The sequence below is a fragment of the Rhinatrema bivittatum genome, chromosome 3 (genome assembly GCF_901001135.1).
Source record: "Rhinatrema bivittatum chromosome 3, aRhiBiv1.1, whole genome shotgun sequence".
NCBI lineage: Eukaryota > Metazoa > Chordata > Amphibia > Gymnophiona > Rhinatrematidae > Rhinatrema > Rhinatrema bivittatum.
The window spans coordinates 524,277,339-524,296,482 of NC_042617.1; the positions used below are offsets into that span (position 1 = coordinate 524,277,339).

At 43.5% G+C, this 19,144-nt stretch overlaps 2 protein-coding genes across 8 annotated transcripts in view; one reads left to right on the forward strand and one right to left on the reverse strand.

The window, feature by feature from the left end:
* SLC5A6 (solute carrier family 5 member 6) overlaps window positions 1-19,144 on the forward strand; it is a 377,063-nt gene that overhangs the window by 261,440 nt on the left and 96,479 nt on the right. The window lies entirely within an intron of this gene.
* Window positions 8,226-17,461, reverse strand: LOC115088218 (transcription factor 23-like). Its single transcript, XM_029596267.1, has 3 exons — window positions 17,016-17,461; window positions 15,675-15,953; window positions 8,226-9,807 (listed from the first exon to the last, which is right to left on the reverse strand). The coding sequence occupies exons 1-3, from the start codon at window positions 17,193-17,195 to the stop codon at window positions 9,727-9,729; spliced, it is 540 nt and encodes a 179-aa protein (XP_029452127.1). The 5' UTR covers window positions 17,196-17,461; the 3' UTR covers window positions 8,226-9,726.

A 19,144-nucleotide genomic window follows, 5' to 3' on the forward strand; every position in this document is an offset into this window, starting at 1 on the left:
ACCCTGGGTAGAAAGACAGGGATTGGGGGCGGAGGTAAGACCTGAAGAAGAGGTAGAATTGGGTCCCCAGATAAGAGACATAAAACTAGGAGGGGATGTACTTATAGGAAGCGAATTAACGGAGATGCAGAAAAGGCAAGTAGAGAGGTTAATAGCCCAAGCACGGGATGTATTTTCCCCGTTACCAGGGCATACGAAGTTAGTGACGCACACGATTATTACCCCTCCAGGACAAGTGGTGAGAAGAAGACCTTACCGCTTGCCTCAGACCATGCAGAAAGAGATGGATCAGCAGGTAGCAGAAATGCTCCAATTAGGTGTTATTGAGGAGTCCAACAGCGCTTGGTGTAGTCCCGTGGTATTAGTACCGAAGGTGGATGGGACCATGCGTTTTTGCATTGATTTCAGAATGGTTAATGCCATTTCCACCTTCGATGCCTATCCGATGCCCAGGGTAGATGAGCTGGTGGAGAAATTAGGTACAGCCCAGTATCTCACGACTTTAGATTTAACCAAAGGATATTGGCAAATCCCCTTGGAACAGAGCTCAAAGGAGAAGACTGCCTTCGCTACACCTAGGGGCTTGTACCAATTTGTAAGAATGCCTTTTGGCTTACAAGGGGCTGCCGCAAGTTGTCAGCGCCTGCTGAATAGAGTGCTACGCCCCCACCTAAAGTATGCGGCTGCATATATGGATGACATTGTTATTTATTCTAGAGAATGGAGAACCCATTTGGGCCAAGTCAAGGCGGTACTGCAGTCCTTGAGAGAGGCAGGTTTGACTGCCAATCCCACAAAATGCAAGGTGGCCCAGAGGGAAGTGAAATACTTAGGCCACATAGTGGGGAGGGGAGTAGTGAGGCCATTACTGGATAAAGTGCAAAGTATAAGAGACTATGTGCTGCCACAAACTCAGAAGCAACTGAGAGCTTTTCTTGGTTTAGTAGGGTATTACAGGAGGTTCATTCCCCATTTTATTTATTTATTATTTATTTATTTAACAGTTTTTTATACCGACCTTCATAGTAAATAACCATATCGGATCGGTTTACAATATAACAAGGGAATAACTGGAGTAGCAATTCAAGTAAAATGACAGATAACAATGGTAGGAATAAGTCAAAGTTACAATCAACAGGGAGAGAGAACTTGGAAGCTTACAACAAGCTGGAAGGAAGAAAGGCCGGTAATAAATAAGTAGTGTTACCATAGAACGTACGAGTTAACAGCTTAAACGGTGCTTTGACCTGAAAGTCTCAGAGTCCATTTCGTGCAAATGATTGCCAGACCGGGTAGGAGTGAAGGGCAACTAGTAATTGTCTGGAGAATTTTGCAGAATTAGCCTGTTCCTTGAATGATATGTTAAAAAAAGGAGCTCCTAATAAGTTAATATGGGAAAAGGAGTCAACCCAGGATTTCAAGAAGCTTAGGCTAGCTTTATGCCAGGAACCCCTACTAAAAGCGGTAGACTTTGCCTTGCCCTTCGTGTTACAAACGGACGCCTCTGGAAGAGGGTTAGGAGCTGTATTATCTCAGCTCGAAGGGGGAGAGGAACATCCAGTTCTGTATTTAAGCAGGAAATTACACCCCCATGAAGAGAATTATGCTACAATAGAGAAAGAATGTTTAGCTGTGAAATGGGCTGTGGAATCTCTAAAGTATTACTTGGGAGGTAGACAGTTTGTTTTAGTCACCGACCATGCCCCCTTGAAGTGGTTACACCAAATGAAAGATTCCAACGCCAGGTTAACCCGATGGTATCTAGCACTGCAGGCCTATGCATTTGAAGTGCGCCACAGAGCTGGCAAAGAGCATATAAATGCGGATTTCTTATCTCGCTTAGAGGAGAACACTGTAACTCCCAGCACTCGGAGTTCCAGCGTTTTCAAAAGGGGGGGGATATGTCATGAGAAGAGCAACAAGCTCCTATCCCGGCAGGATAGTAAGCGAGTTCCAACTAAACAGTTGTCTAACTATACCAAGTGGAAACAGCAGGGGGTGTTGAGACAACCTATACGGACTACAATACCCAGAGTTCCAGAGCAGCAGTGGAAGGCTCGGGACCAGAAGGAGGCTGAGGTGGCTGCCAAAGGCGATCTGGGGGAATTAGTCAGCTGAGCTCATGCTGTGGGAGGAAGAGGGTGTGTCCCTGGGTGAGGAAGAAAACTCAGAGAGCAGTTTCTCTGAGGAGGAGGAGGAGATGGACTGGGAGATCCCTCCAGAGGATTCATCTGTGTCTGGCATGGAGACTGAGTAAGTGGGGCAAGCAGCGTTTGTCTTACCTGGTTTCCCTACAAGCCTTAAATAAGGACAAGGCCGATTGTCTCCGGAGATAGAGGTGAGACAGGACTGAAAGCACAACTATAGGGGAGAAGGGGTGAGTTTGTGCTGGATCCCCAAGCTGGGTAGTCAGTGCTAGGTCGGAAGCCTGACTGCAGACATTTTGGTTTCAGTGAAGAGGTATTAGAGAAGTACAATTTCTGCACAACCCTAAGAAAGGGGGAAAAGACTGGATTTGTGAAAAACTGTTCTATGTTTGTTTTTGAATCCTTGCTCTGAGGAGGAGGGGAAGAACTGCTAGATTGCCTCTCGGTTGGAGCTTTGGAAAAAGACCTGGCTAAGGGGGGGGGGGGGGCCAGTCAGAGACAATATTGAACCCTAGTTCAAAAGGTTGGCTCATAACTGGTTTTAAAGAATTGCCAGATGGTCTGAGATTGCCTCAGAGATCAGCGGTTGCAGCCGTGCTATGTGGCCTGGATGGTTGGCAGAGATGTGAAAGAAGGAACTACGTCCAGCTGGTGAGATATCCGGAGGTGCCCACGACAGTATTCATGACAGATATGAGTCTCCATGGTTGGGGGGCTCACTGTCTAGAATTAACGGCCCAGGGGCGTTGGAATGCTGAAGAGTCCTGCTGGAACATCAATTGCCTGGAGGTCCTGGCGGTACGGCTGGCATGCTTGCAGTTCAGCCACAGGCTGCAGAATCGAGCGGTTCATGTGATGTCGGACAGTGTGACGATGGTGGCCTATATCAATCACCAGGGAGGAACCAAGAACCAGCAAGTATTGGAGGAAATAAACCAGCTAATGGAATGCGCAGAAGGACATCTGCAGATGATCTCGGTCTCTCACATTGTAGAAAATGCAACGCAAAGAGCGGATTTTCTCAGCAGGGAGAGTCTGGACCAAGGAGAGTGTGTGGTGTCAGCTGAGGCAGTTCAGCTGATTGTGGATCACTGGGGCCTTCCGATCCTAGACCTGCTGGCGACTTCTTGAAATGCAAAGGTTCCTCGCTTCTACAGTCGCAGGACAGATCTGTGGTCCCTGGGTCTCTGTGGCCCTTGCTGAGCAGGATAATTTCTTATGCTACAGGGGCCTAGTTCTCCTGGTGGTGCTCGACCAGCTCAGGCATCAGTGGTATGTGGATTTGCGACGACTCCTGGTGGAGGCCCTCCTTTGTCTTCTGCCGCACATGGATCTGTTATAGCAGGGACCAGTTCTTCACAAGGATCTGACTTGATTCTGTCTTACGGTTTAGCCCTTGAGAGGGCTCGCCTGTTAAAACGTGGTTATTCCACATTCAGTAAACATACTCAGGAACATCAACAATTACGTTTATCAAAAATTCTCACAAGTACAATTTTCTCTTCCCCCAGAACACCCCCCCACCCCACCCCGCCAAGACCTACCCCCCAGTATGATAACCACGGGGGAGAATAGTCTAATCCGCTGACCTTCTTTAATAGAAAAAAAATGGCCATGTCAACCAAATGCAATTCTAAATATTTAAGCATCCTAAGATATACAGAATTTGTTTTGAATTTAGTCTCCCTTGTCTCCTTTTTGTGATGAAACAGCCATTCATTTTAGTTACCTGAAAAGAAAGTTCATGGATCTCTCTTTCATTTTTTATCCTGAAATTGTGGAACACAACAAAGAAATATCCATGTTTACTGCACTTCCCATACAGATGGTACACTGCACCTCTCTTTGGGGCAGTTTAGCGAAAGACAAAGAGTTGTGCAGAAGTGTGCATGAACATGAGTCACATAACCTAAATTCCCACAGGTCTAAGAGGTTCTCCTGGAAAGTAGATGCTTGATTGATTTTAGTGTCCAGAAGCAAAACCTCTGCTGAGAAATGGTGTTTAGGTGGCTGTCTTTGAGCTGTAAAGTGACAGATGGAACTGATGGAGTAAACCAGTGTTGTATTTCCTAGGAAGGAAGAAAAAATGGATCTTCTGAACTTGAAGGCCCTCCCAAAAATCTTTTGATGGGCAGGATAAATCTTAAGACTGCAGTCTCGGATTAGTTTTGACAAAATCTTACAGTGTTAAACCTCTGTATACAAACCATTTTTTAAATATTGTTTCAAATTGGAGACCTTCAAAAAAAGGCCCACCGTACAGTAAATCTATCCCTTCAGTCAGTTTTGTTTAATTATGGACTTGACTCAAAAAGCTTCTTAGTCACATCAATGGTTACATTTTAGACTTTCATGCAGTTTGCCTTTTTTAAAAGTTTCTTCCCTGTTTTCTTTCTTTTTCTTTGTGTTAATGCAACAGTTGATGCTGTGTTGCTTTTCTAGAGCTCTGCTGCTTTCAAAAACTGATGTTTAGGCATGATCAAATTCTCTGAATAGAGCAACATGTCTCCCCACATACTTTGTTACCATTATTTCTGCAGATCATATTATAAATCGTCATCTCTATGGTTGCTTAAGAAGTCAAGAACAAAAGTGTGGCTTCCCCCACAAAATTGCTGTACATATATGCCAACTAAAACTCCTCCAGAGATATTAGTGGCCTCTATGGGTGTGCAGCTTCCAAAATATTTTGATTTTTGTTTTTTTTAAACTGAGTATTATTTAATTCAATGTTTATTTCACAAAATGAGGCCTCCCTGTGCCCCTCACTCTCTCCAAAAATGTCCCGGGGCTGAGAACCACCCTGGCCCCAAATTACCCTGTCCATTGGGGTCCAGAGAGGCAAAAGGGATGTCCACTCATCTCCCGCCGTTAGGTCATCTGCATGGAAACGTAGCCAGTTGGCCCTGACAATGCTGCTATAGTGTGCCTTCTCAGGGGTGGCTGGTGCCATGTTTTTGTAAGACCATACAAACATACAGCCATGTGAGAAAATGGTGTTAGCCAGCCTTGAGAAGGCATCATTTTGACGTCATGCTATGACATCATTCTCAGGACCTGAGCAGCACCAGTTCCATGCAGACAATCTAGGGGAGGCTGGTGAATGGGCATCCCTCCTGCTCCTCTCTACCCCCATTGGATGAGGTAAGTGGGGGTTGGGGTTGTTTCTGGCCCCTAGTAGCTTGTGGGGGGGAGTTTGGGTGGCCCTGGGTTGGACACCAGGGAGGGACCAGGTAAACCCTTAGGGGCAGATTTTCAAAGGGGTACACGCGTAAGATACGTGTGTACCCCCCGAAAACCTGCCCCAAGTTCCCCCTGCGCACACCGAGCCTATGGTGAATAGGCTCGGCGGTGCACGCAAGCCCCTGGACGCGCGTAAGTCCTGGGGCTTTCCTGGGGGGGGCGGCGTGTCATTCGGGGATGGGGCCACGGGCGTGGTTCCGGCCCAGGGGCGTTTCGGGGGCATGGCTGGGGCTTCCGAAACAGCTCCCGGGCCGGGGAATTGCGCGCGAGTTACGCCTGCCTCTGGCAGGCGTAACTTTTAAAACAAAGGTGGGGGGGTTTAGATAGGGCTGGGGGGTGGGTTAGGTAGGGGAAGGGAGGGGAAGGTGCGGGGGGGTGGAGGGAATGGAGACAGGCTGTGCATCTCAGCGCGCGCAGGCTGCCGATTTTGGGCAGCCTTGCGCCCGCCAACCCCGTATTTTAAAGGATTCGTGTGGCTACGCGCATATCTATTAAAATCCGGCGTACTTTTGTTTGCGCCTGATGCGCGAACAAAAGTACGCGCAGGCGTACTTTTATAAAATCTACCCCTTAAGGAAGTCTCTGATCTGCCCTGGAGGGATTTATCTCTCTCTTTTTTTATTTTTAATGAAACAGAAGTAAATCAATTAAATTTCATTGATTTTTCTTTTGTTTTGTTGTGAAAATTTCATGAAATGAATACACATCCCTAGTGCCCTCAAAGTAGTGCTCTATTCTTGCCTGCCAGAATTCCAATCTCTCCAGCTCTAGCTGAGTAAAAGAAAGCACACAGTGATAAAGCAACGTATGCACATTGAAATAATAAACGTTAGGTAAGATCTGAAACGGTAACACAAGAGTTCTCCTCTCTTGTATCACAGTGCTCTGGCTGCAAGACCAGGAGTTGTCAAACTATGTATCTAGACCCACTAGTGAGAGTACTTGAAGTCCTGCAGGTAAGTCCCTAGACAAAGCTTCATCCAGGGTACCTGACCATGAAAGCCAATTGTGTAAAAGCAAGAAAGTAGTTTATACACGCAGCATCAAAGTAGAGCATTAACCCTGGGAAATCAACTACATTGTATTTGTGATTTTTAAGTTGTTTTTCTCCTGTGGTAAGTCCAATTGCTTTTGTAATCTCTGAAAAATTGGCCTTGCATGGAAAAGTTTGGATCAACCGCAGTGTCTTCATAGTCTGAGATTGCTGGTTTCAGAACTTCTAATGGTGCAGGATGCTATAGAGAAGGTCCTTGTCAGTGTTAGGACACCAGCAGGGCAAGACACCATAGAATAGGATCCTGTCAGTGCAGTACTTCAGGTTAAAGTTCCTCGCAGTTATGTTCTGATATTATCAACTAGATTTTTAGAACAGTGAATCACCAAGTCACAGTAGTACCAAGAACACCTCTCCCATGCAAGGAAAGAGGAGTGTAGCCAGCACAGACCTATATTAATGAATTATCATACATAGAAACAGAATTGATGAATTATCATACATAGAAACAGAAGTGATGGCAGAAAAGGACCAAATGGGTCCATTCAGTCTGCCCAGTAAGCTTATGGGAGTTTGTGCTGTGCCGTGTAGGTTACCCCATGCTTACATGATTCCCAGACCATAAATGTCAGGACCCTTATTGGTTGCTGTTTGAATCCAGTTCCCTGTTACCTCCCTATCTGTTTCCCACACTAGCCCTTGTTGATTGCTGTTAAATCCAATTCCCTATTACTACTTGCTGTTGAAGCAGAGAGCAATGTTTGACTTGCATCAAAGTAACAGTCTTATTGGTTAAGGGTAGTAACCGCAGCATCAGCAAGTTACCCCCATACTTGTTTCCCCAGACCATAAAAATCAGGGCCCTTGGTTGCTGAACGAATCCAATTCCCCTTTTCCCCCTGCCATTGAAGCAGAGAGCAATGATGGAGTTGCATTAACAGTATTGAGGCTTATTGGTTAAAGGTAATAACCGCCGCACCATCAAGTTACTCCATGCACTCTTTTCTTCATTTCCATCTTTCAGCCTTTAGGGAACCACAGTATTTATCCCATGCCCTTTTAAATTCTTTCACTGTTTTGGTTTTCACCACCTCCTCCAGAAGGGCATTCTAGGCATCCACTACCCTCTCCGTGAAGAAATATTTTCTGACGTTGGTTCTGAGGCGTCGTCCTCGAAGTTTCATTTCGTGACCCCTAATTTACTGATTTCTTTCCAGCGGAAAAGGTTTGACGTTTGCACATCATTAAAACCTTTTAGGTATCTGCAGGTCTGTATCATATCACCCCTGCGCCTCCTCTATTCCAGGGAATACTTATTTATATCCTTCAGTCTCTCCTCATAGATTTTGTGATACAGACTCCACCCTATTTTGGTAGCCCTTCTGTGGACCGCCTCCATCCTGCTTCCAGAACTGAACACAATACTCCAGGTGAGGCCTCACCAAGGACCCTGTACAAGGGAATCACCACCTCCATTTTCTTACTGGTTATTCCTCTCTCATGCAGCCCAGCATTCTTCTGGCTTTAGCAATCGCCTTGTCAAGTTGCATTGCCATCTTCAGATCACCAGAAACTATCACTCCAAGATCCCGCACTTGGTCTGTGCACATCAACCGTTCTCCCCACATCTCATACTGTTCTTTTGAATTATCATGACCCAGATGCATGACTATGCACTTCTTGTCTAACCAGATATATAACCACTTGTGTAATCTATCCCACCCTCTTTCCTTCCATCTGTATTTCTTGTTAGTCAATAACAAAATTCACCATTTAGATTTAGATTCTGATTTTCGCACTTTTTCAGCGCTTCAAAGTGGTTTTTATTCAGGTACTGTAGGTATTTCCCTATCCCCAGAGGGCTTACAATCTAAGTTTGTACCATGGGTCTAGGCTAGGACCATTGACACTGTCCTCCAGCTGTACTGCTAGGGGGAAGAGCTTTTACATCGGATTATACTTTTACTGATTGCTTTGCTTTCTTCCCCAAGTTCAGCAGCTGTATATGGTCCCATACCAGGTGTTATGCTTTTATAGTACTGTATGAATATTATCTAGTCCTCCTAAGGAAGCAATGCAGAGGTTTTGAGGGCCTGGCTGATACAGAGAGCTATGAATGCCACACAGGAAGGGGATGGCTGTTGGGTAAGTAGAGGAGAGTGTGACTGACAGATTTTGAGGAAAGGAAACTGGAGAGCAGTGTGGCAAGGAGTAATTGAAAATAGACCACATACTCCTAAGCACAGCTGGAATGTTTGTTTTGGTAAATGTTTGAAAAAATCATTGGTTCTTTGTGATAAGTCATGGATATACATTTTTATTTTAAAAAATTCCTTTCATTTTGCAATATTCATATTTAACACCTTTTAAAATGTATTTGAGGTAAAACAGTCGATTAACATACATACAGACAGTTTAAGAAACAATGACAAATTTTTTAACCAAAGCTTCCGCCTCTTCTGGAATTATCTTCATTTACTGAAGCAAAAGTTTCAGCCCTTTGCAATTTACTTTAGTTATTTAAGTATTGCTTATTGCTTAATACATTTTGAAAGAACTTTTTTAAACAAATTAACATTTGTGAATGCTTGGAAAAGTTAAACTTGGACTTCAAAAACATATTTTAGAAGAGAGCTATTTATAAAGGATACTCCTGAAACAAACATAAGTTTACACCATCATGAAAGCCAGGGAAAGCTAAGAAATTGTCTTTGAGTCAACGAATAACAAATTGCAGACTATTACAGAAGTCAGCAAGAAAGTAGAAATCCTGGGGGATTCTAATTAAAACTCATGACTTTTTTCACATTATGGCAAATGTACAGCAATAATCATGAAGCTGTAGGAGAAGGTGAGCATGGGGTGTTGCTAGTTTCCTATTCATTCTTTTCCAAGGATTACTAATATGGCTGTCCTTATGTTCACCTCTATCCACCTTGAAAAGCAACATCAAAAATCCTTCCTGCGTGTAACAGATCCGTATCAAAAATTAAGGAGCACCAGATCAGCAATTTATATTGCTTGAGCAAGGTGCCAACAAAGAGTTTCATGTAATGCTATAATGCAACAGCCTGGTGAAAGCAGAGGAAAAATAAGGTTCCAGGAGAGCTTTGTAGTAAATGTTAAAGGCCCACAAAAAGAGATGTTTACAGACATGATTGTTTTCTGGATGGAGGCGTTTCCATGCCTCACATTGGAAGCTGAGGTGCTGCAAGCTGAGATATAGTAAAGCTATTGAAGATGCTGGATAAGAAGCCATCTCTAACTCCCTGTATTTCAAATGAAACTTTCTCAAGATGTCTCCTGCTCCCTCTGTATACCTATGTTATCCTTTGATTTGATCTATTCTTTGCTGGCAGTAGGGGCTCCAGGTAAGTTCTTTCCCAGGGTTCCAGCATATAGACGTGATCTCATTGGCCACTTCTGAAACACAAATAAGCAGAGAGTCAGCGAGGTCTCAGGTAGGATGACCAAATAACCCCGTGAACATAGGCAATTTTCTCTAGTCTTGGCATGTTAAATCCTATCCCAAAGCATTCTGGGGCTTATAGTCTAAAAGGTAAATTTTAAAACATGCGTGGGCATTCATGTGCGTGCGGTTCCCAGCACGTGCACAGGGACGCACTGATTTTATAACAGGCACACACTGACGCGTGCATGTTACAAAATCAGCTACCCGCACATACGTAATGGGGGGAAATTTTATAAGAAGTGCGTGGCGACACGATAGGCCCTTTCCCCAGTTCCCTCCCAGTCCTCTCCTTTAGGACTAAAGGCCGAAGGAAAGTTCCTCTCCTTGCCTCCGAGGCCCCTCCATTTCGGAGCGGTCTCGGAGGGAACGGGCAGCGCGTGCAGGGGGTGCACATTTGTGCACCTTGCGCGCGCCGAACCCGGATTTTATAAGATACGCGTGGCTACGCGCGTATCTTATAAAATCCGGCGTACTTTTGTTTGCGCCTGGTGAGCGAACAAAAGTACGCGCGGGCGTACTTTTCTAAAATCTACCCCATTGCATTTATAACATTTTACATGAATATTCAAAAGTACAGTCTTCTGAGGCAAAAACATCACTTACAACATACATATTATTTTTATATGCACTGCTGTGTCCCATCCAGAAAATTGTGTAAAAAAGACACTTGCAACTCCTATGGAATTAGAATTTTTGTAATGCGTGTCGGGTGTAGGATTGGCCTTCAGAAAGCCATGAATAACAGAATTACCATTACAATTTAGTAAATTTCCCATATCAAATCAATCCTAACTGCCAGCACTCAAACAATAACAACCTTATTTATGAAAAAGCAATACTGTACATATTACACCAGGCCTTAGAACACCAATACACCTCCTATTAGGAAAAGAGGCCAAGCTAGGCTATTATATATCCCTCACAGAAATTACATGCCAGCAAAATACCTTATCTCGGTCGTATATGCAGAACACAGACAGACCCTGACCAAATACAGAATAAAGAGACCAGAAAGTATAAAGAGAAATGTGCTGAGAAGAACTGAATTGGAACCCACAACAAGCCAGCCTCTATATGCATAGCAACAATGGGGAAAAAAAAAGGAACATTACCATTCATAATAAAATATTAAATAATAAAATTAAAAATATTAAATAATCATAATAATAAAAATCATATTCATAAAATATATATTTCAAACCAGTTAATGAACAGAATATCCAAAATTTCTCAAACACCAATAAAACATTTCAAAACATCTGATGAATAAAAAATCTAATTCTTAAAAATGTTCTAATATTTTCCAAAAAACAAAATATTTCAAAATAGCAGAAACATAAATTACACCCAATAATTAAAACTAATAAAGATTGAAAAATTCTTCTGCTCTTCATAGCTGGGATCTTTTGATTTCCAGTCACCCTGAGATTGTCATGGATTGGGGGAGGTAGGGCTATACCAGTCTCTCTCTCTCTCTCTCTCACATGCATCCTCTCTCATATACATGCCTATGCGCTCACATACATAGGCTCTCTGTCCCTCACAGACACATTGTGTGTGAGTGCATACCTGTGAGAGCCTATATGTAACACACAGGCTCTTACAGGCACACCCACAAGCACACATAGGCACTCACAGACATAAACACACATGCATACAAGCTCTCACTCTGACATACACATGCACATACACACCAAACGACCTCCTCCTGACTTCAGGCCATGCTAGGATGAGTTCCACCATGGCCCTGCGAGCCTCCTCTTCAGGCCGTGGTGGGATGAGCTCCACCACAGGCCTCCTCCTGATTTTGGGCCACGGTGGGATGAGCTCCATCATGGCCCATGGGCCTTCCTGTGCTGGGGGTGGATGGAGTGGAAGCTGTGTTCACCCTTAGGAAAAGTTGTTCATGAGTGCACACACATGCAAATTACAGAGAACACTGCAACCTCTCCTTATTTTCAGCTGCCAGCGGTTGGGCGCTGCCAGCAGCCCTGCAGCATCTCCTACTGCCGCCACCCCTCTCCCCCTGGTTGTACCACCCCATGCAAATGCACAGTGTGCATACCCAGTTGCGCCAAGCCTGGGGATGGGCGCGCATCTAGCATGTGTGCATGTCCACCTGATTTTGTAAATTTCCACCATACGCACTCAAGTACCGATGTGCAAATATCTCACATTGTGGAAAAAGAGGGCCCAGAGATATGTGTGCATGTAGCTATGCTCTTGGGTGTGCATCCAGGTCCATTTCAGCACAACTTTACTTCTGCTATAGATGAGGTGTAAGTCAGAATAAAACAATTTATAGCCACATATGAAGTGCTTGAGGGGGTCTGGGTTAAATGGAGGGAGTGCAGGCTAAAGAACCAGGGGGAGGTTCTTGAGGACCTAGCTACTGACTGGTGAAACTGGTCATGGGCTGGACGCGAGCCTGTTAGAAAATTCCCTCACTTGCATGTCTCAAAGCCAACATTGCCCTAATGTGTGCACACACGTTTAAAATTAGGAGCACACACACACACACACGCCTGGCCTATTTTATAACATGCGTACATACTTGCACATACGATATCGAATTTCAGTGCATCTGGCCGCCTGACCAGATACAGTACACGTGTATGGGTGCCCACATGCCCATTTTAAAGTTACCGTAACTGTGTTTAAAATCTGCGTATACAGTGCACCCGCCTACTTAACCAAGGGCATTTCTGCATGGGGTAACCTGCACACAGCGGCAGTTATAACCTTACACACCTTGCTGGGCAGATTGGATGAACCATTTTGGTGTTTATCTGCTGTCATTTACTATGTTACAATAACTTTTAAAGTGAACTCAGGTTCACTTGGAAAATTCTCGGGTAACTGACAGAGTACACACATAAATGACCTTGAACAAAGTTACATCTGATCCAAGAAGGGCATAACTTAACTTGTGCATGTACACTTATGCACATACCCTTTTAAAATCATAAAGTATGTGTGTAGGTGCCGACTCTTCCCTCAGTATACTTCTCCTCAGTGCACGTAAAAGTACATGTACTTTTAGAACAGCCATTTACGCACACAGAACCGAGTGTTATGCATGTTAATGGCTTTGAAAATGACTTTCTCAGAAGTTGAGCCCCTAAAAGTTAGCACAAAACACGAGTCAGGTTCATAAAAGTTGTGTACAAGAAACCAGACAGAGATCGGGAACCCTGAACGTCGCACCCCTAAACTCCAGGTCCAGGACCACACTGGGGCACAACACTAGCAACAGAAATATGTGTTCACCTCTAACCAGGAGTTGAATTTCCAGTGTTACAAAAAAATTGAGTTAAGCCTATGTGCACCTTTCTGCATCAGGGAGAAAGAGTTAATGCCTTCATTAACATGGGAGTTACGTGGAGAAGTGGGAATTTGTATACACATTTTAACTCCCATTTCTGTGCATATTTTTTCTTTACTAAAATCCTTATTAAACCAGATTGCACATCCTATGCACAGAAATGAAAGTTAAAATGTGCACTCAGCACATTTTATTTATTACATTGATCTGTATTGTCGTAATCTGTAATTCACTTGTATTTTCTGGCAGTGCCACCTTTTGCTCTGACCAGCTCACTGTATTTGGATCTGAGGAAGGGAATGTTAACTTCCAAAAGCTAATCAAGAAATGTATTGTTAGTCCAATAAAAAGGTATTGCCTTACTTTTTATTTTTTTTATTTGTTTGCCTATACTTTTGTGCCCTCAAATGGACTTATATGGCTGCCACACTACTTTATCCAATGTTGAATAAACAAGAATACATAATTTGAATTTATAGGGGTGTTTCACAACAAGTGAGTGCGTATTGTAGAGGATTTGATGTTCCTCCGTCCCCATCCAGGTGCAGATGTGCATGGGTGACTGCGGGGCCTTCATCAAGTGGCTGTGAACACAGTCGAGCACCCAGAAGGTGAGCAGGAGGAGCAATGGGAGTTTCTGCCACTGCTCCCCATCTCAGGCCATGCGGCAATTTGAGTTGAAGAGCGGGAGGAGCAGCCAGGGTCCATGCCCCGTTGTCCTCCCATGGACTTGGGGGGGGGGGGGGGAAGAGAAACAGAGAAAGATTATGAGAGAGGTACCTGGAGGGAAATGCACCACAGTGCACTGTTTCAAGCAGGTACTTTTCAGTTTGTTTACATTTTTTTGCACTAAATGTATTTATTTAAAACATTTATATTCTGCTTATACAACAGTGGGCTCTAAATGGATTACATATCGCAATCAAAACAAACCAGAATTATACAATAGCAAACACAAAATCAAATAAAAATCATTTACAACTGGTATCAACTTTTAAGATTAAAATCATAATAATTCATAGACTATGCCTGGGCAAAAGAGAATGCTTTAACCTACTTTTCTAAAAGTTTCATAAACTGAAATCTCTTGTAAAGGCAAAAGAAGGCTGTTCCGGAGTGCTAGACCTATCCTAGAGAAAACATGTTTCCATGTCTCTGAGGTTGAACCTCCTTAGTAACAGAAATCTTTAGTAAGTGCTACTCTACAGAATGAAGCTAATGCCAGGGAACATATTTCTTAATCAATATGGATAAATCTGTATGACCCTCATTATGTACTGCTAAATACACCAAAAAAAACAAAAAGGAAGAGCAAGAAAAGCTTCTCACTCGTCCATATTTGGATTAATTGCCATAGTTTATTCAGCTTTTCTTAAGCCACCCCTGTTGACTTTAAACAAGTTTAAATATTCATTCTATATCCTTGTACTCTTTCACAGTCCTCTTGCTGTTTGGGCCCTCCCGACGCAGTTTCCCATGAAAAACGGTCCATCAGCGTTCAGTTTGGAATATTCAATGATACATCTAAAATATGAAATAAATGATGGCAATTCATCCAAATATAGACGACTGGGAAACTTTTCTTGCCCTTCCTTTTTTGTTTTTTTCGGTGACTATTGTGAGTTGGGCCTTCACCTGGCTTATTGTCGAACTGCTGTATACACCAGCTTAAGTATCTTACAGTTTACCCTATTCACCTGTGTAATTTTCTTCACACCGTACATAATGTATTCAAATATACAGATTTCTTATTTATATTGTTTTTATATTCTAAATGTATTTTACATCCCCAAATAATTTAATTTTAGAAGCCACATAACTATCTTGTGGAGCCTAACTATAAATACAGTCAATGAACCTGACAGCTGGTCATATCAAACATACAGAACGTGTGCTTGTGAGTACTTTGCAACCAGTATATGGTATTATTATATAACACAGAGAAGCTATAGAATGCTGAATGTCAGTCAGGGAAACGGGCATGGAACATGACTAGAGAAAATATAAAGCAAGGCAGACAGTGTACAGCTGTGCTGTCTGTTGCCGTTCCTCCGCATGACAGCACTCTGTACTTCAAGGGAGAAGAGGTTATGGATTGCATATCCATTGCATGAGGTGATTTGATTGGTTAAATGATCTCTTGTGCTTCATAACACAGTAATGAGAGCCATGGTGGAAAGTGCTTTATCTCCCTATTACGATATGCTTAAAGTACACTGTAAGAGGAAAGTGGCCAGTTACCAGACACCAAATGATTCAAGGGCCAGCAAAATGTTCTAATGTCGAGGAAGGCTTGACCTATATTGCCTCAGTGCTATCAGAATGAGGTTAATTTATACTGATTGTCTTGTATATGATTCTAAAACTTTTACTGCTTCATACATGCTTTCACCTGTCCATACAATATAGAGGGCGCAAAGCCATCCTATCACTTTGAAGGCTTTTTCTATCAGTGCGCCAGGTCATGTTACAATAGATTCTAGCCTCTGTTACCTTCATGGGATGCAGGTAGCCAGGTCCTCTAAGTATCTGGGTGCTTTCAGGTAACTGCTGGTCCTGGTCTAAAGTCTTAGTGAGATGGGCGATGTAGCTGGTAGCCAGAACCAGCACGTCCAGCTTTGAGAGTTTGGTGTTTGGAGGAACCGAGGGGAGCGCAGCCTGTAGGGACAGGAATGCTTGGCGCAGGGTCTGAACACGACTCCTCTCTCGAGCGGCATTTTCGGGGCACTGCTTCACTTGGCTTGGCTTCAGATTTCCAGAGTGCACTTGAGCCTATAATCAATATAAGGCACAGCAGACTTACCAGCTTTCATGAAAGTGCTACCTGTGGCTGAAGGACAGACTATCAGCAGCCTAAGGTGAGTTTTCTCATTGGTAGCATTGCCCTGATCCTTGGATCTAGCATGTTTGAGAGCCAGTGACTGCTATGAGCTACCCTACAACTTTTGCTGTGACACCAAAACAGAAGCCACACCAACCTCACCCCCACCCACCATTCATTTATTGTTATTTGCTGCGATTCCCACTCAGTTTCATTAATATTACAGTGAAAAGCTAAGCTGGGATCAGTGCCCAGAAGGTTACAATGTAATGTGCTGATATATGATCTAGCATTGCAACAACAAAAGAGGAAAGTATGGGCCAGATTTATGCCTGGTGTAAGAAAAGTTGTGCATCCCTTTTTTTTTTTTTTTTAGCAGCCTACTTTTGGTGGCTAGTTACTTCATGCACAAAACAGTATTTAAGAATCATACACAGTCTGCCCAGCTTTTGCCCTACAGAAGATATATGCATAAAAGTGTTGTGAAACTTTTGCCATTACTTAAATTCAGCCCTTTTGGGCTAAAGCCCCACAATGCTTTTTGCAAAAGCTATTTTTATCACCATTTTTTTTTCCCATTCTGACACTGCAGGAAATTAAATGCTTGGGCAAAAATGATATGCTGTTATAAAATTGTGAAAGCACACTGACTTGCAGGCCTTTTGCTATTGGGGATGGGGTAGGGACAGAAGGGAAACTGCCCGACGTATACCTAAGCCTTAAGTTTGTCCCTACGTGCTTTGGCTAATTTCTTAGTTAAAAGTTCTATGGCAATTTCATACAGATACTTCCTGTAGAGAGAAACTGGGCCTCTTACAGCTGTGACCTGGCCTTCCCTCACAGATTGGCCTCCCTCTTCTCTTACAGTATTACAGTGCACTGCCCATATTCCTCAAGACTGCCTATTATCCCACAGCCTTCTCTAGACTACAAGTGGCAGAACTAGCAGTGTCTCCCCAACCAGTACATTACTATACAATTGTTGCATGTTGAATTGAAGTGAGTCTGCTTACTGTTTGCTTACTGTCCATTTGCCCCTGGCGCTTTATCTTCTGACGTGGAGGATGCTGGGATTTTCCCTGGTCTGTTCTCTTTCTGCTGTTCTGTCTTGGATGAGATGGTTTGGAAGAGTACATTTCCCAAGTCTGGATGTCGCCTTGGCTTTCACTTGTGTTTGCAAACAAATTTTCCATTGTCCTGCCCAGCTCACGACTTCTTCAGAAATGGTACTTCATTTTTCTTGGAGCGCAGTTTAAATCAAACCATGTCCATGAGGGAATCATTTCTTTGTTCTCATTAGCAGAAAAAAGGCAGAATTGGAAAGAGAAGAAGATTCCTAAGAAATAATTTATGGCCAAGCCTCAGAAACGTTGCGTCCCCCGAGCTATGTGGATAACGAGAGGGGAAGGGAGAGCATGCTGTATGATAGCTCCTTATCTGACTCAGACGTGTAATGAGGGAATGTTAAGGCTGGGTTTGCTTATAGTGTTATCTCGGAAATAATCCCACGCTCCAAACCCACCCCCTTCCTTGGGTACTGTACTGTAGAAGTGAAAGGTGGTAAAGATAGTTAATTTTGCTCTTATTCTTATCTGGGATTCTTTAGAGCTTCATGCTTTGAGAGAAGGGTTCCCTCAATGAGAGATATTCCCTTGCAGCCTACAGTAAAGCATTCACTAAATAAGACAAGTCACTTTCGAACATCTGACCTTGATATGATATAAGTAAATTCTCTCCATGAATTTTGTTATGCTTGGTCAGTGTAGTAGCCAAACCATAGGTTTTGTTAATCTCAGATATGCAAAACCAGTATGATTTCAACAGAAGTAGCTAACAAAGTAATGTAAAAAAAAAAATTAGCACTCAAAAGGTACAAGGGGGTCTCAGAAACAGGAAAATATATCCAGATTGGCTGACAGAAGCAGGGAAGGTTGTCAGGACAATAAAGGTGCAAATAGAGGAAAAATAGCAAAGGTAGTAAAACAAAATGACCAGACCTTTTTTTTTAGATATATTATTGAAACTGGGAAGTGCAGTAGTGAGATTGTAAGATTGAGAGGTGAAAGGGAGGAGTGTGTGGCTGGTGACAAAGAAAAAACAGAAATTCCGAACAAATACTTTTGTTCAATATTCACTGAATAGGAATTCTACAAGGGCCACAAGAATGTTAGAAGAAACGAAAGGGAGGTAGATCTCACTTCATTTAATAACATAGCATTCACATGGAACTAGAAAAACAAAGGGCCAGATTTTAGTACCTATGCGCGGGCATAGATTTGTGAGTGCAACCCAGCACGCACAAATCTACACCCGATTTTATAACATGCGCGTGCATATTATAAAATCCGGGGTTGGCGTGCACAAGGGGGTGCACCTTGTGCGCGCCGAGCCCTAGGGGAGCCCCGATGGCTTTCCCTGTTCCTTCCGAGGCTGCTCCAATTTCGGAGCGGCCTCAGAGTGAACTTTCCTTCTGCCCCCCCCCCCACCTTCCCCTACCTAACCCGCCCCACAGCCCTACCTAAACCCCCTCCTAACCTTTATTTTGGAAGTTGCACCTGCCGCTGGGCAGGTGTAGGTTGCGCGCGCGTGCCAGCCAAGTGCCAGCGCGGAATCCCCCTTCACGCCCCTGTCCCTTTCACAAATCCCTGGGACATTCGCGTGTCCCAGGAATTGCGTGCGTCGCCAGGCCTATGCAAAATAGGCTTGGTGCGCGTAACTCCAACTGGATTTATGCGTGTAGGGCTTTTTAAATCTGTCCCAAAGTGAACAAGCAATGGGACTAGACGGGATATATTCTAGGAGAGTGGTATTCACATCCAGGCCTCGAGGGCCACAAACAGGTCAGGTTTTCAAGATACCCCAAATTAATATTATTGAGAGAGATTTGCATATACACTGCCTTAATTTTATGCAAATCTATCTCAAGTAAATTTATTTAGGGATACCCTGAAAACTTGATCCATTTGCTGCCCTCAAGGACTGGAAATGAATACCACTGCTCTGAGGTTTTGAGGAAGTTCAGAGAAGTTCTGGCAGCTCTACTGACAGTTCTGTTGGATCATTCATCAAAGACAAGGAGCTATTCCAAGGACTGGAAATAGGCATAAAAGTGGGAATAGGAACAATGCTGGTTGCTACTGTC

Excerpts from the sequence above, each read along its gene's own strand:
- LOC115088218 (XM_029596267.1), bottom strand. The coding sequence starts at position 17,195 with ATGGAAAATTTGTTTGCAAACACAAGTGAAAGCCAAGGCGACATCCAG. Across the intron at positions 15,954-17,015 it reads AAATGGACAGTAAGCAAACA|GCTCAAGTGCACTCTGGAAA; the intron begins GTAAGCAGACTC and ends TATTGATTATAG. Across the intron at positions 9,808-15,674 it reads GCTACCTGCATCCCATGAAG|AAGTGGCCAATGAGATCACG; the intron begins GTAACAGAGGCT and ends TTTGTGTTTCAG.